The 16,911-nt window shown below is 49.6% G+C and overlaps 1 protein-coding gene across 3 annotated transcripts; it reads right to left on the reverse strand.

Annotated features, from left to right (window-relative positions):
• Positions 1-228: 228 nt before the first annotated feature.
• On the reverse strand, positions 229-12,161 carry ANKRD54 (ankyrin repeat domain 54). 3 transcript variants are annotated; one of them, XM_029206644.1, is made up of 8 exons: positions 11,645-12,161; positions 10,161-10,208; positions 5,693-5,791; positions 3,273-3,339; positions 2,742-2,789; positions 2,542-2,666; positions 2,227-2,334; positions 229-1,885 (listed from the first exon to the last, which is right to left on the reverse strand). In XM_029206644.1, exons 1-7 carry the CDS (start codon positions 11,967-11,969, stop codon positions 2,267-2,269), a joined length of 780 nt encoding a protein of 259 aa, XP_029062477.1. In that variant the 5' UTR covers positions 11,970-12,161; the 3' UTR covers positions 229-1,885; positions 2,227-2,266. The 3 variants fall into 3 exon arrangements, with proteins under 3 accessions (XP_029062477.1, XP_029062475.1, XP_029062476.1); XM_029206642.1 differs by having other exon boundaries at positions 3,273-3,344; positions 11,645-12,093; XM_029206643.1 differs by lacking the exon at positions 5,693-5,791 and having other exon boundaries at positions 3,273-3,344; positions 11,645-12,093.
• Positions 12,162-16,911: the final 4,750 nt, after the last annotated feature.

Raw genomic sequence — 16,911 nt, forward strand, 5'->3', positions numbered from 1 at the left:
CAGAGCCCCCAGAGGAGGGCAAGCTCTAATGTGCCCCCTGGGCCTGAGTGGGCAGGCTCACCTGCGGGGGTTAATCGCGTGGGCAGGAAGGAAGGGAGAAAGGCCGCCCCGCACACCCGCCTGTCCCACTCACAGGTGGCTCCTCACCTTCCTCTGGCACACGGCCGGCCCGCAGCCACCTTGCTCACAGCAGCGGCTTGTGTTGCATGGACACACTTTACTGCTTCCTCTGCCCTCCTCTCTCCCCAGTCTTGGGGAGGGTACCTTCCCCAACCCTGGCGACCTGGTGGGGCTTGCAGCCTCCCCTCTCCCAGAGTCCTGGAGGCAGCCCCGGGCCTGTACCTCAGCCCCACAGAGAGACCCTTTTTATCCTTAGGGTCTGGGGAACAGCTGGGTCCCATGAGTTCAGTTCGGGTCTGATCGAGCTGGGATTTGGGAGACAAGCTCCCCTCCTCTGAAAAGCAGCCAGGATGCCAACTGGGTGAGAGGGAAGGTGGGGCAGAGCCAGAGCAGACAGGGACTGCCGATCTGGAAAAAGTCTGTCTTTACTCTGCAGTCGAATGGTTCCTGGGAGAGGGCTGGGCACAGCAGGCCCTCCCTTCAGGCTTCCTGCTGTGGCAGATCCCTTCCAGGAGGGGGCGCCGCCTTCGGCGTGTTCGAGCCCCAAGGGCAATAATGTCTGCTCCTGTCGGGGCAGAAGTGGCAGGGGGTGGCGGGGTGGGGCTTCTTTGCAATGAGTTTTTGGGCCTTCAAACAACACAAATTTATTCTCTTATGGTTCTGGCGGTCAGAATCTGAGATCTCTCTGGGCTAAAGTCAAGGTGTCGGCAGGCCGGTCCCTTCTGGAAGCTCTGAAGGGAGAATCCATTTCCTCACCTTTTCCAGCTTCTGGAGGCCGCCTGCATTCCTTGGCTTGTGACCCCTTCCTCGAGTTACTCTGATTTCTTGCTTCCGTCACCACATCTCCTGCTTCCTCTCTGAGCTCCTGCTTCCCTCTAATAAGGATCCGTGTGATTATATCAGGCCGGCCTGGATAATCCAGGACAGCCGCCTTGTCTAAAGACCCTTAACTTAATAACATCTGCAAAGTCCCTTTTGTCATATAAGGTAATGTTCACAGGTTCCTGGGATTAGTACATGGCCATCCTAGGGGCCACTCCTCCACCTACTACAACTAGGCTGCAGAATGGCGACCCCCTGCTGGTGTTTCAATGATTTGGAGAAAAAGGGCTGGGGATTACCTGCTTTGGGTTCAGCCGGGCCCTTCCTAACCTTGTATTTCTAAGGTCTAGGCTTCACCAACCCCCTCCTTCCAACCAGAGAAACTCACTGCCATGTCTCCTTGAAAGTCCGGTGACAAGCCTAAATCTAAGTGCTGGTGAGAGGTGCGGGGCCAGCCCAGAAGCCCCCTAGGCCAGAGGGTGCCTGCCCTAAGCCAAATCCTGCTGGCCACAACGAGCCCACGGTTGGAGACACAGAGAAGGGTCTGGGGCCTGCCGAGGATGCCAGGGAGGCCATGGGACGAGTGAGGCCTGCTAGGATAGCGCGTCGGCCAGAGCTGAGTGAGGCGTGGCTGCGGCGCCGTGGGAGCCAAAGGAAGACGCTGTGGGCTGTTGTCCCGGCCTCCAGGGACGATGGAGACCGCAGCTGGGAGTGGCGCTGAGGTCAGTGAGAGAGCATCTCTGCCTCGCAGCAGCTGGGGGCGAAGGCCTCGGCAGACAAAGTCCCAGGCACCGGGCTTTTCCTTTGTAATGAGAGGGCAGTGGGGCGGGGGAGAGTGGCGGAGCGGGAGGGCAGGGAGCCTCTCTTGCTACCTCTTCTCCATGTTCTGCATCTGCAAACTGAGGGAGGTGAAGCTGGCCAGCAGGTCGGTCACTTCATCCACCTGCGGGATGAAACCGAGGCTCTGTTATGGGGTGCCCCCGGGTCCCCCCAGCAGCACCACAGGCATGGAGGGCAGACACTGTCTCTCCCCGCAGGGCATGTGGTGGCTTCACCATGACTAGGGAGCTGCTGTCTGAGGCTGAATCCTTGCTGCCAGGTGGTCTCAGACCGCCCCAGAGAGAAGGGCCAGGGCAGCTTCAAAGGAAGTGGACAGAGGCTCTGAGGTCCACAGTGGGCGACAGGCCTGCCTGCAGCCACGCCTTTCTCCTGCGTCAGAGCAGGGGTGGGCTGGCCCTGAGGCTCCGGCCAGGGCCTGGGTCTGGACCTGCAGCTGCGGCTCACCTGCTCTTTGGTGCTTGTCATCTGGAGGCGGGTGCAGAGGTCATCCAGCCGCTCCCGCTGCTCGTGCCGCCCCAGGCGCTCCAGGTACTCCCTCAGCATCTGGATGATCTGAAACCAGAGGGTGGGCTGAGGGTGTGCTGGGAGGCACAGAGCGGCCTGATGCTGCTGCCGAGGGGCACAGTGGAACAGGTGCCAGCTGGGGTCCGCGTGAAGCCACCCAGGAGCCCTGGTGCCGAAGGCGGGCATGTCTGTGGTTCGGGCAGCACCTGCCCAGGGTTTGCTTGGGGCCACAGCTCAGCTGAGGGGGGCGCTCACCTGCTTCACCTCCAGCCGCACGGCCTCCAGGCACTGGGAGTGGCCTTCCTGCAGGATGTTGAGCTTCGACTTGGCCAGGTGCAGGGGCGTGCGGCCCGCTCGGTCCAGGGCATCTACCCGGGCCCCTGTGGGAGCAGGCAGAGGTGAGCATGCTGGGGGTGAGGGGGAGAGAGGAGGGAGAAGGGGAGGAGACCACTCACCTCCTCGCAGCAGTGTGGTGATGACAGGGACGTGGTTGGTGCAGGCCGCTGAGGGAGAAAAACAGGGACTGAGAGTCTAGGACCACTGGGGCTTGGCCTGGGTGCCCACCAGAGGAGCAGGACTGTCTCTGAGGGTCCCGATGCCAGATCACGCCCCCTGAGAAGGCATCACCAAGGCAGCAACTGGGAGGGACTCGGTGATCAAATCCGACTCCCTCCCTGTACACCTGGGGAAACTGAGGCTTGGAGACGGGACCTGCCTCACCGTGAGCCACAGTGTGAGTGAGCCGCAAGGCGGGAACCTCCACTAACAGAGCTGCTGCTGCGTCAGCTCTGCTCAGGGCACAGCCAACTAGTGATGGATGGGGACAGCCATGGGACACAGCCCAAGGGGAGCGTGGCCCTGGGGGCTCAGGCTCCCCCCAGATGATAGCAGAGCCTGCTGGGAGCCTGCAGGACCCCAGGCTCTCCATCAGAGGAGCCTGTCTGTGCTGCAGAGAAGGGTGTCTTGGCAGCTTGCCAGGCACTTACCCAGGTGCAGTGGTGTGTTCCCCAGCCCATCTCGCTGATTGGGGTCGGCTCCATGGTCCAGAAGCAGCTGCACTGGAAACAGGAAAACCCAAGAGGAGCTGTTGGGGGCTTCTATGAGCAGCACCCTAACCCCACCTGTAACCTAGCTAAAGAGGCTCGCTCAAAGTGGGGGACACTGAAAGCTCACACAGTCCCCCACGCTGTTTCATTCACTCACTCACTGGCTCATTCGCCCCTAAGGCTCATGTGCAGGACTCTAGGGCCAGGAACTGAGGATTGTGGGAGGGCCCCCTGGCCTATGCACGTATTACGGGACTGAGACTCTAGGGGTTAAAGAAAGTTCTCCCAATAGCAGTGGCTGTTAGTGAAGGCTCTCAAGGGCATTTTCTGCTCCTTCCACAGCCAAGCACCATAGTGGGAATTAGGCCAATAGAAGATGCTGAGCACCCCCTCCTTACGAGTCTCTAGGTCACATCAGGGGTGGGCTGTGGTATCACCAGGGCTCACCAATTACCCAGATGGATGTGCAGGCAGACTAACTCATATAAGGAGGTCAATCTGAGCCTCACAACATATACAGAAACTAATTCAGGAGGGACCATGACCTAAATGTGAAAGCTATAACAGTCAGGCCTGTAGAAGAGAACAGGAGAATATCTTCATAACCTTGGGACAGGCAAAGATTTCCTAAACAGGTCACAAAAATACTAACCATAAAAAAGAAAAGATTGATAAATTGGAATCATTAAAATTAAGAACTTGTGGGACTTTCCTGGTGGCGCAGTGGATAAGAATCCGCCTGCCAATGCAGGGCACACAGGTTCGATCCCTGGTTCAGAAGATTCCACATGCCGTGGAGCAACTAAGCGCGTGCGCCACAACTACTGAGCCTGCGAGCCACTACTACTGAAGCCCGTGCTCCTAGAGCCTGTGCTCCGCAGCAAGAGAAACCACCGCAATGAGAAGCCTGTACACTGCAACAAAGGGTAGCCCCCGCTCGCCACAACTAGAGAAAGCCCATGTGCAGCAACGAAGACCCAACGCAGCCAAATATAAATAAATAAATAAATAAATAAAATTAAAATTAAGAACTTGTGTTCATCAAATGAGAACATTCAGAGAACAAACAGGCAAGCTGAGAAAAAGTCATTTATATTTAATAAATGATTTATATCCAGAATATATAAAGAATTTCTACAAATCAATAAGAAAAAGATAGGCAACTTGTTAAAAAAATGGACAAGAGACTTGAACAGATACTCCACAAAAGAGGATACAAAAATGGCCAATAAATACCTGAAGATGTGCTCAACATTACTGACCATCAGAGAAACGCAAGTTAAACCACAAGGAGATACCACTATACTAGAAGGGCTAAAATTTAAAAGAGATAATACCAAGCATTGCCAAGGATGTGGGAAAACGTGGAACTCTCTCACAATGCTGGTGGGAGTGTATATGGGTAGAACCATCTTTGGGAAAAGTTCGGTAGTACACACTAGCTAAACATGTGTGTACCCCAGTGACCCAACAATTCTAACACAGATAAGTGCTTATATCCATCAAGTCACATGTACAAAAATGTTCCTAGCAGCTTTGCTCCTCCTAATAGTCCAGACCTGGAAAAAACACAAATGCCCATCAATAATAGAACGGGTGAACCGTGGTCCGTCACGCGATGAAACACCAGCCAGCAATGAGAGCAAAGAACTACCATTACTCACAACCTTCAGGGATGAGTCTCAAGAATGTAATTCCTTTTCTTGTTTTTTTGGCCACGCAGCACGTGGGATCCTAGTTTCCCGACTAGGGATAGAACCCTCCCCCATGCATTGGAAGCGCAGAGTCTTAACCACCGGACCACCAGGTAAGTCCCTCAAGGATATAATTTTGAGTGAAAGAATTCAAGATACAAAAGAGTGCATATTCTGTGCTTCCATTTATGTGAAATTGAAGAACAGGCAAAACTAATCTATGGTGATCAAGGTCCACGCAGGGGTAAGGACTGGAAGGGACATGAGGCAGGCTGCTGGGCGCTGAAAATATTCTATATGTTGATCCAGGAGGCGGTTACAGCAGTGTATACACACAGAAAGCTCACTGTTTATAAGTTATACCACGTCCAAAAAAAACTTATAAAAAAGGGGGGGCTGTCCCGCTGCTGCCCTTAGCACTGAGTAAATGTTGCGTGAACGTCTTGAAGGACTGGTCCGACCTCAGAGGCAATCATATTCTTTCCCCAGGTGGACCCCTGGCCCGGTCTGGCAGTGCCAGTTCCACAGGCTAAAGGAGTGAGAGGGGCTGGGTCTTCCTTATATCCCGCACCCGGCTGAGCAGACGGCAGATCCTCCCCCAGCCCCTCTGAAGTGATGCTACTCGCCCAGCCTCCCTCCCTCCCCGTCCCCCTCCCCAGGACTCACCAATCTGGTCATTGCCATTGCAGGAAGCAAAGTGCAGGGCTGTGCGGCCCTTGTCGTCAGCTGCACAGGGATCCGCGCCATCTTCCAGCAGCTGCCGCGCTGGCACCACGAAGACAGAGGGAGCAAGTGGAGAGAGCGGCAGTGTTAGCCCCGGGGCATAGACGGGGATGCTCAGGGGCCCTTCCAGGCAAGGCATTGACAATGCTTGGGAGAGCTAGTCCCTCCTAGATGCTGGCCCCATGGGGACTGCCATGACAAGGGACTTGTTCTCCTGAGGGCACAACTGAGGGCCCGTATTCTGGGTGCTCAAACTACGTATCTAGGGATAAAACATCATAGAAGAATCTCGGCCCTCAGGGTCAGAAATCTGGGAGCCATGGAAATCCCCGGCGTAGACTCTGGCCCCGCCCCTCTCCCTGCATCTGGCTGCACATCCGTTCCAGCTGGACACAGCCGAGTGAGCTGTGGGCTGATTCTTACTTTGCTCCCAGGAGGCAGCCCTTTAGAGTGGACGGAGCACAGGCTCTGCCACACAGACCAAGTCCCAGGCTAAACTAAGCAAAAAGGAAAGGAGTTCATTGCCAACAGCATGGGGCAGTGCGAAGGCCTAGATTTAGGCCCCCATTCACCAGCGAATGGGAGGAATCTCTGCCCTGCTAACCTCCAGAGTTGCTGTAATGAGAATAATGGATGAGAAATTCCGTCCTTGAAAAGTACAGAGCCATTATAAAATGTGAGGCATTATGTATTACACGCCCACGTCCACTGAAAGGCAGAAATTGCTACCAAACATCATTCAGAGCAAGAAACAAAATGCTCTAGTAACCCCCCAGCAAACCCCTCAAGGACGTGAGCCCTTCCAAATGGAATCCAGGTGTCTCCTGCTTTGTGAATCTCTCTCATCTCCTCAAGCTGAGTGAGCTGCCCCCTCTCCTGCGTCCCCATAGTGCCCTGTTCATCCTGCTACTCTCACATTAATATGCTGTGCTCTTTTAGAGTAACTACGACTGTAGACGGAGCACCAGCCAGGCGTCAGGTACCTGACTGCCAAACCACTCAGCACAGTATCACGTCCATGGTACAGATCAGGAGACAGACTCCAGCCCAAGCCAACAGGAGGCCAAGCTGGGATAGGAACCCAGGTTTCTCTGGCTCGAGAACTTACACCTCTCCAACTAAATACAGGACTTCAGTTTCCTCGGGTTTTTGTTTTTTTTTTCTTAGAAGTGGTGTTGCTTTATACTCTTCTTCTCCAACTATTCTGTAGGTTTTTTTTGTTTTGTTTCTTAATATCTTGGACCCAGATATGACTTGCCCTGCTCCACGAATGTTGCTGACTGACTGAATAAATGAACGAATGAAGGTGGTGGGAAAGGGTTATGAGAGTGGAGGAGAAGGAGAAGCTTCCAGTCACCTCCGTGTTCGTCACCAAACGAGAGCCAGTATCCAAGAGATAAAGCAAAGCTAAAATAGTCAGTTCCAGTTTTGTGATTTGTGCAGCTACAGTCTTTATGGAAAGCACTTTAGCAACATCTGTCAGAAGCCATCAAGATGGGCGTATCCTTTGATGTAACAGCCCCATTCCTGGGAAATGAGTGCAAACATGTGACTGACTAAATAACTCTTGCTTTGTCCCTCTGAAGGCATCATGTGCATCCACTATAAACTGTGGTCGTAACTGAGGCCTGGAATTGCAAGGTGATTTCTACTTTTTACTTTATAAGCTTCAAAAAAATTGTACAGCTACATATTCATTCTATAAATAGGAAAAAATAACGCTTCTGTTTTGAAAAAACAAATGGTTATGAAGCCTATGAAAAATGTTTATGATATACAAAACATTATGCGGGCTACAAAATTGTGTATACAGCACAGTTTGAAAGCCCTTCAAGAAAATTCCTCTGCATAGGAAAAAGGACAGGAAGGATATTCGCCAAAATATTAACAGAGATTCCTTTGCTGACATTAAGGATGTTTTTCATGAAGATTTTTCTAATTTTCAAAACACTTTAAATGCACATATTATTTTCACATTTAAAATCTTTTAAAGGATTATGAATTCACAGAGAGGCACTTACGATTTAACGATAGCAGGGTATAAATTTTACATCCACTGTAATTGCTAACCTATACCAAAAAAACCAACAAACATGCAGAGAAAGATTAAACAAAATGCTAACCATACAGGAAAAGGAATGAAGAGGCTAATATACAGCCACTTTCGCTGTCAGAGTCCTGCAAGAGCCTGGTAAATCTAAGAGCCGCTTAGATTTGAAGATGGGTGTGTCACAGACTCTGAATGGAAAATTGCAGCATTTCCACCAAAATAATAAAACCACCATGTGGACATCTGATTCAAGATAAACTAGATGTGGAAATTCCCTGGTGGCGTAAAGGCTAAGAATCCGCCTGCCAATGCAGGGGACACGGGTTCAAGCCCTGGACCAGGAAGATCCCACATGCTGTGGAGCAACTAAGCCCGTGTGCCACAACTAGTGAGACTACGCTCCAGAGCGCACGAGCCACAACTACTGAGCCCACGTGCCACAACTACTGAAGCCCACATGCCTAGGGCCCGTGCTCCACAACAAGGAGAAGCCACCACAATGAGAAGCCCTCGCACCACAACAAAGAGTAGCCCCTGCTCACCACAGCTAGAGAAAGCCCGTGCACAGCAACAAAGACCCAACGCAGCCAAAAATAAATTTAAAAAAAAAAGATAAACTAGAATATAGCCAGTATTTTATAATAACTATAAATGGAGTATAACCTGTAAAAATTGTGAATCTCTATACTGTACACTTGTAACTTATATAATATTGTACATCAACTATACTTCAATTTAAAAAAGAGAGAGGGACTTCCCTGGTGGTCCAGTAGTTAAGAATCTGCCTTCCGATGCAGGGTACGTGGGTTCGATCCCTGGTCAGGGAACTAAGATCCCACATGCCACAGGGCAACTAACCCGAGCGCCACAACTACTGAGCTCACGTGCCTCAACTAGAGAGCCTGCAGGCCGCAACTTACAGAGCCCACGTGCTGCAACCTACAGAGTCCATGTGCTCTGGAACCCGTGCGCCACAACTACAGAGCCCACGTGCCCTGCCCTGGAGCTTGCATGCCACGACTAGAGAAGAGAAAACCCACACGTCACAACTAGAGAGAAGCCCATGCGTCTCAACAAAAGATCCCGCATGCCTCAACTAAGACCCAACGCGGCCAAAAAAAAAAAAAAAAATTAATTAATAAATCTATAAGTAAATAAATGTGAGAAAGAAAATAAAAGAAAATAAACCCATTTAAAAAAAAAAGATAAACTAGACTTTCTGTGAAATGGAAGTATAACTGAAATATTCTCTGGCCACACACTCAAGATATTAAAAAGAGAACACATCATCTTTCCTTGAAAAGCTATATAGGTTGCTACCCAAATATTCCACATGGAAAAGAGATAAAAGTGGAGAGCGCTGAAAAGCCCTCCAGTTCCCAGCCCTGCTCACTATGCTCTGCCAGGGATAAGGGACCCACTCTAGGCCTGTGTTTTAACGCCCAGCTCCCTGAGGGGAACGACCTTCTCTCCACGCCTGCTGTAAACAGGCTCTCATCCCTCGGCTGACTTTGAAGATGAAGGTAGAAGACTACGAGCCAAGGAATGCGGGCGGCCTCAGAAGGTGGAAAAGGCGGGGAAACAGATCTCCCTTGAGCCTCCAGAAAGAAATACAGCCCTGCAGACACTTTGATTTCAGCCTGGTGGGACCTGTGTTAGACTTCCGACCTATAGAACTGTCTGATGATAGACTTGTGTTGTTTTACATTATCTTTGTGGTAATTTGTTACAGCAGCCAAAGAAAACCCATATACCACTTTTCCCTGATTCACAGAAAGAATTAAGTCAGTGGACACAATTAAAATTTTTTTCCTATAGCTTGTCTTGTAGCTTTGATGCTGCTACTGCCCTGTCAGCTAGCAAATGGTGAAGAGCAACAACAAAAAACAAAGTGGTGTCCTGCTAGGAGCCTCTCCCATGCCTTTCAGATGTTCTGTCAACTGAAGTTTGAGAACCACTGACCCAACTACCACAAGGCCTCAGGGAGCAGTTGAAGGTGGTGGCTCTCCTGGCACTTCAAATTGACTATTCATTCCCATTAACCACAAGTTCCAAAAAGCTCCTACTCTGCGGCTGGGTGCCAGGGATACAAAAGCAGACATGGTCCCCACCACCATGGAGCCCACAGAGTGATAAACGCTATGACATCAGGAAGTACAGGGTGACAGGGAAGCATGGGAAGAGTGAGCATCTGAGCCAGACTTGTCATCTGCAAGATGACTGCAGTTATACAATAAGTACAGCGAGCCTGGTCCTAGGGGTGAGCCAGCAGAATTCAAGCACTGTCTTCCCAGGTATCGGTTACCTGGATTTTTCCTTCCCCGACCAGACCAGGGAGCTGCACTCACTCCGCACACTCACCTGTTTCCACATCGTTGGCATTGGCTGAGTCCCTCAGCCTCTTTAGAGCTGTGAAGACAATAAGAGTGCCAGTTAAAAAAACAAACAAACCAGCAACGGCCATGATGAAGCAAAAAGTGATGGCTTCCTAGCTACCCACCACTCAGCCACAATGGCATCTAAAGAGAAAGAAAGGGGCCAGGATACAAGTGACACTACCCCGGGAACCAGGAGAAACCTGAAAGGTGACACAGCTGGTGCAAAAGCCACATTTTGTAGCAAATCTTCCAAGGCCTTTGGAGCCAGATCTTGGCTCTGCCACTCGTCGGAGCTGGGTGACCGTGAACAAGTTAGTTAACCCCCTGGGCCTCAGGTCTATCACCTGCAAAACAAGGTTGAGCTCTTTCCTGACAGGCCTGAGTTGTTGCAAAGACCAAATGAGGTGATTTACACGGAAGCGCTCTGTGAGCTGGTTACACAGATAATCTTATATCCTCTTTCAAAACAGAGCACTCCCAAATGACTTACTTAAATTTGATGATTCCTATGGAGAAGCTTTTTTCTCCACAATGACACTACCTGTATATTAGAGGCTAATAGAAAGCAATGCCTTTATCATCAGAGAAATGGACAAAAATTGCAATTCATATATATAACGATTCCTTACATTCATACAGCACTTTCAAATTTTCATTTAATCTTCATAACACCACTAAGATATGAGTAGGTATTAAAGGGCCCCTAAAAGTCCCCATTCTTAAAACTTTCAGGGTGTTGGTTTCCATGGCATCCATAAAATGTAAAAGACAATATGGTAGAAGTACCAGAGCAGGAGTTCTAATACCAGCATAGCCAATTTCCAGCTATGTGACTTGGAGCAAGACAATTTCTCTGAACCTCAGTTTCACCTTCAGTAAAATGGGAACAGTATCTGGATCTCAGTGAGTTATGACAAGGATCAGAAATGATCAGAAACCACCCAACAGTGTTTGGCACACAACAAAGGCAGAATAATAACTATATATTCCTTACCTTACTTAATAACTCTGGCAACGTCCCTGTAAAGCATACCATACCCATTCTACAGATGAGAAAACTAAAGGTGAAAGGTTCTGTAGTTTGCCTAAGACCTAAATGAGATAGAAAAGTCCAATCCAGGTCTGTGCATTTAAAGAAATAAGTTGGTAGGACTTGGCTCTGATATCATAATATTCTCCAGTATCCCATTTATTATCTACAAATAAACACCTGGAGTCAGGAAAAGTTTCTATTCACTAACTACCAAATGTGAAAAGCCACCGGGACTGGTTCTGAGCAGGAAGACTACTTTTTTTACACTCATGGTCCTTAGCAGCTATAATTCTCCTATTGGTACTGAAAGTGGACTCAGGGGTCACTCCAGGTCCGTAACTCAGACATCGGAGGACACCATCCTGAACGGGCTGGGGAGATCAGGGCCCGATTCTCAGCCGAGGGCCAGCCCCGCCTCCCGCCGCGCTCCTCACCGTGCACCTCCTTGCCCGTGGGCCCGAGCCGGCGGTGGGGCCTGGCGGCGCGCCTCAGCCGTCCGGAGGGGATCTTACAGAGCAGCTCATCGCGGGGCTCCGCCTCCTGCTGCCACAGGACGTGAAGGTAGCGTAGCGGGGACTGGGCCCCGCCGGCCGCCCGGCCCGGGAGCCCCGCGCCGCCGCCCAGCACAGACCCGAAGTCGGCGAAGGAGAAGAGGCCCTCGGGACCCGTCAACGGCTCCGGCGCCACCGCGCACTCGCCATCCGAGCTCGAGCGGCCAGAGCGCGACTCTTCGTCCGCGCCCCCGGCGGCGGCTGCCATGGCAACGGCTCCGTGCTGGCCTGGCCGCGGGAGCCTCGTGCTTGAGGAACCGACCGACCCGCTCCCCTCCGCCCTAAGGCTCGCTGTCAGAGGACAAGCGGGCGGGCCTGGCCTGCAACCACGGCAACCGAACGGGGGTCGGGCTCGGGCCTCAAGCGGGGCAGTTCCGGACCAATGAAGAACCTTCCAGCCTAAACCCCACCCCCTACAGCCAAACGGGAGTAGTACGGGCCGAAGAACTTGGTTCGCTGCAGCGTGACTGACGGATATAAGAACCAATCATAAATTTGAGATGCCCAAGTCCTCGCCGTACGTCCCTAAGCGGAGCCAATAAAACAGCGGAGTTTAAGACACTTTTTTTTTCTCCCCATTTCTCCCATCGGATCAAGGGAAAGATAACTGGCAGATGCCCTAGCCAGTCATGTTAAGATGATTTGCAGCCAATCACAAAGGAAAGTGAAGAAGGCAAAGGAAAGGGATTGAGAGATAAGAAAATGTGTAAATCAATGACCGTTAAAAAAAAACAACAACACAGAACTTCCCACAAATACAGAATGTAAGTAGGAAAGTGAGAATATGTTAAAATGTGGCGCTAGCAACACGAACTGTGGAGTGATAGTTTCTAAATGCGATAGATCCCATTCGTTCTCTCGGTAACTCTGGGGTTGATCACTGATTTACAAAGAATTCTATAATTCAACACCAGAGCGACCGACGCTTGAGTCCGAGAGCCAGTCACTGACCCAGGTAATTCTCTGTGCTAGGTCCTGGACGCAGAATCAGACTCGGTGCCTTCTGAGACGCTCAAGTGGGATGGGAGAAGTCAGAGCCGGAAGCGGAAGTGTACCGCAAACAGTTTATGATGAGCTTAGCAACCCCTCCCAGGTGCACTGTTTTGTAGAATTTTCACAACCCTGAATCCCACAAACACTTCTATAAAGTGAGCAAGGAGGACCATCCCTATTTTATAGACGAGGAGCTGAAACCAGAGAGATCACGGACTTGTTCATGGAGGCCCAGCTGTCTTGAGAGGAAGGCTGTGTCCAGGCAAAAGTTGTTCCTTGTCATTCAATGCAGTGAAAATATAATCTTGGGCTTCCCTGGTGGCGCAGTGGTTAAGAATTCGCCTGCCAATCCAGGGGACACAGGTTGGAGCCCTGGTCCGGGAAGATCCCACATGCCGCAGAGCAACTAAGCCCGTGCGCCACAACTACTGAGCCGGCGCTCTGGAGCCCGCGAGCAGCAACTACTGAAGCTCTTGCGCCTGGAGCCGGTGCTCCGCAGCAAGAGAAGCCACCGCAATGAAAAGCCCGCGCACCTCAACGAATAGTAGTAGCCCCCCGCTCGCCACAACTAGAGAAAACCCCGCGCAGCAGCGAAGACCCAACTCAGCCAAAAATAAATAAAGAAAATTAGAAAAACAAAAAGAAAATGTAACCTTTCTCTGACAGTTGAAAAACACTTCCAGATTTTGCAGTGTTCTCAGAACACCACTATGAGGTTTATCATTGTAATGTATGGATGTTTATTTGAACTCTCCTCCTCTGCCCGATGCGGGAGAAGGACATATGGCAACTCCACTTGTAGCTAGAAGGAAACCGAGGAAAGAAATAAACATTGAACGCGTACCATTTACCAAGTGCTTGATATGTATTTTACCATTTAGTTCTCCTTCACAAGAGTCTTAGCAGGTAGATATTATTATAACCACTTTGCAGATTAGGGAATTGTAGTCCCTAGATGTCATATGAATTGTCCAGGGGTACGGGACTAGAAATTTGAAGGACTGGGATTTGAACCCAGAAAAGTCTTCTCTTTCCATCACGCTGATCTCTTTAATGAAGAGCCTACTGGAAATCTGCCTCCAGAAAATTTAAGTGACATCTGGATATGTATACCTCACTCCTGCTGAATGTACCCTGAAATAACTTTATTATTCATTTCTCCTCTTTTTCCATGTAATAACCTCCAAAATAGTCGTCATCCCTCCAGTCCCTCTGTGAAGAACCAAAGGTGTACTTGCTGTCTAAAGTACAATTCTCTTCACATCTCTAGCATCTGCTCGCCCATTGAGCTCAGGCTAAAGTCCAAACCTTTTATCCTAGCAGTCAAGACCCTTGATGATTCTGACCCAGTTGTCTTTGCAATCAGTGTCTTTCTCCTACCAGTGGGTCTTCAAACCATCTGGTCTACAAAGATGTTTGCATTGTCAGAAATCTTTTAATTTAAACAGGATCCCTAAACATCTAGGGGTGGCTGTTACTTCTAATTTTTAAATCAACTTTGTTGAAGTACATAGCCCAACCCTCTGTGTGTTGCAAGAACCACTTGTTATTTTGGACTGGAAGAACGGGATGTGGGCTGAATGTGGACCCAGTTAGCCTCACCAGCAGGATTTTAGACTGGAACTTGGGTCTATGAAGTTGTATTCCCTCATAATGCCTGGCTCAGCAACTGGCACCAGCATGTTGTAGCTATTTGACTGACTGACTGACTGATTAAATGAATAAATGAGTAAAAACAGTGGCCCAGTGGTTAAGACCATGATTTTTGTTGGTTTGTTTTAATATATTTATTTATTTATTTTTGGCTGAGTTGGGTCCTCGTTCCTGCACGTGGGCTTTTCTCTGGTTGTGGCAAGTGGGGGCTACTCTTCATTGCGGTGCGCGGGCTTCAATAGTTGTGGCTCGCGGGCTTAGTTGCTCCGCGGCATGTGGGATCTTCCCGGACCAGGGCTCAACCACTGTGCCACCGGGGAAGCCTCAGACCACCAGTTTTGAAGCCACAACTGAGTGGGTTTATAGCTTTGAGCAAGTGACTTTCCTTTGCTTATCTTCAGTTTCCTTATCCATAAAATGAAGGTAAGAGTACTACCTATATCGGACATCCCGGGTGGCGCAGTGGTTAAGAATCCGCCTGCCAAGGCAGGGGACATGGGTTTGAGCCCTGGTCTGGGAAGATCCCATGTGCCGTGGAGCGACTAAGCCCGTGCGCCACAACTACTGAAGCCTGCGCGCCTAGAGCCCGTGCTCCGCAACAAGAGAAGCCACCGCAAGGAGAAGTTCACGCACTGCAACGAACAGTAGCCCCCGCTTGCCGCAACTAGAGAAAGCCAGCGCGCAGCAACAAAGACCCAATGCAGCCAAAAAAAATAAATACATAAATAAATAAAAGAGTAGTACCTATATCATGTGGCTATCACAAGGACTAAATAATATAATGTGAGTAAAGCACCTAGTACAGAGCTGGGTACAGAATTAGGGATCAAAATATGGTAGCTATTGTTCTTATTATAAAAAGTTTAGATGCAGGCTAGGGCCCGTGCAAATCCTACGCAACTGTGGGCACATAACACTGGCATGAACTTGACCTAAGGGTGCTGCAAGCATGCATACACAAGTCACTTATGTTTGGTCAATCAGCAAATAGAACATGAAGCACTTAACAGGAGACAAAGAAAGTACCTGTAATGTTGCTTTGGGGGAGAAGCTTCTGCCTGGGAATCCAAGAGCTTGTGTTCTCAGTCCTACTCTGCCGTGACTCACCTCATGATTTGGGGGCAACTGTTTCCTTTCTTTGGACTTCAATCTTCCCATCAGAAGGTATTGTTCTAGGTCAGCTACTGACACTGGCTCAGGCTGGCTTGGCTTTCCTTTTATTCTTTCCCTCATCCTGTTGGCCTACACAGTATTTTATTTTTTTGCTTTTGTTTTATATTTTATTTCTTTGTATCAACAGGGGCACAAGAGAAAAGATCGAAAAGCAGGTTGTCCCTGCTGTCTCAATGCCACCAGCTGCTTCCTTCCCGTGGCTTCAGATGTGATAAAGAAAGCTGTGGCTTTCTGTAGTTTTATTCACAGTTACTTTTTTTTTCCAAAATACCACAAATGTACTTTATTTCTTCCCATTCACCTAAAGCAAGTTAATTAATTAATCAAAATAATCAGTGAATTTTCTTTTTTTTATGCCCAAATCACAGTTTATTATGTTTTCTTTTTAATATCTTTATTGGAGTATAATTGCTTTACAATGTTGTGTTAGTTTCTGCTGTACAACAAGGGAATCAGCTGTATGTACACATAAATCCCCATATCCCCTCCCTCTTGCGTCTGCCTCCCACCCTCCCTATCCCACCCCTCTAGGTGGTCACAAAGCTAACCTCCCTGTGCTATGCAGCAGCTTCCCGGTAGCCGTCCATTTTACCTTTGGTAGTTTATGTATGTCTGCTACTCTCTCACTTTGTCCCAGCTTCCCCTCCGCCCGCCCCCCCCCCCCGCCTCCCCGCCCCCAGCCCCGTGCCCTAAAGTCCGTTCTCTACGTCTGCGTCTTTATTCCTGCCCTGCCACGAGGTTCATCAGAAACATTTTTTTAGATTCCATGTATGCTACACAATATTTAAGAGCAATTTGAACTAGTTGCCAACATATAAAAACTGAGAGCTTTAACATAAAACTTTTGATTTCCAGATTCTCTTAAAAATGAGAAGAGGGAATTCCCTGGCGGTCCAGTGGTTAGGACTCTGAACTTTCACTGCCGAGGGCCGGGGTTCAGTCCCTGGTGGGGAACTAAGATGCCCCAAGCCGCGCAGCGCGGCCAAAAAAAATAGACAGAAGATATGGCAATACAGGACTAGTTGGCTGGAGCTGCACAGCAACTCTCCTCTTGAGATGGAGCGTGCTGCAGTCCCCACCACTCTCCTACTCTCTGTTACCTCCACATTGAGGCCTAAATACAATTGCCATCTATCCTCATACTTTTCATACTTGTGATGTTGTTTTTCTTTTTTTTCTTTGCGCCACACGGCTTGTGGCATCTTAGTTCCCCGACCAGGGATCGAACCCATGCCCCCTGCAGTGGAAGCTCGGAGTTGTAACCACTGGACCGCCAGGGAATTCCCAGTGACGTTGTTTTTCTTAAATGGAGTTAACAGGAAATTAAAATA

This window comes from Monodon monoceros, unplaced genomic scaffold (genome assembly GCF_005190385.1).
Source record: "Monodon monoceros isolate NGI ecotype Baffin Bay Population unplaced genomic scaffold, NGI_Narwhal_1 Super_Scaffold_6, whole genome shotgun sequence".
Classification (NCBI taxonomy): Eukaryota; Metazoa; Chordata; class Mammalia; order Artiodactyla; family Monodontidae; genus Monodon; species Monodon monoceros.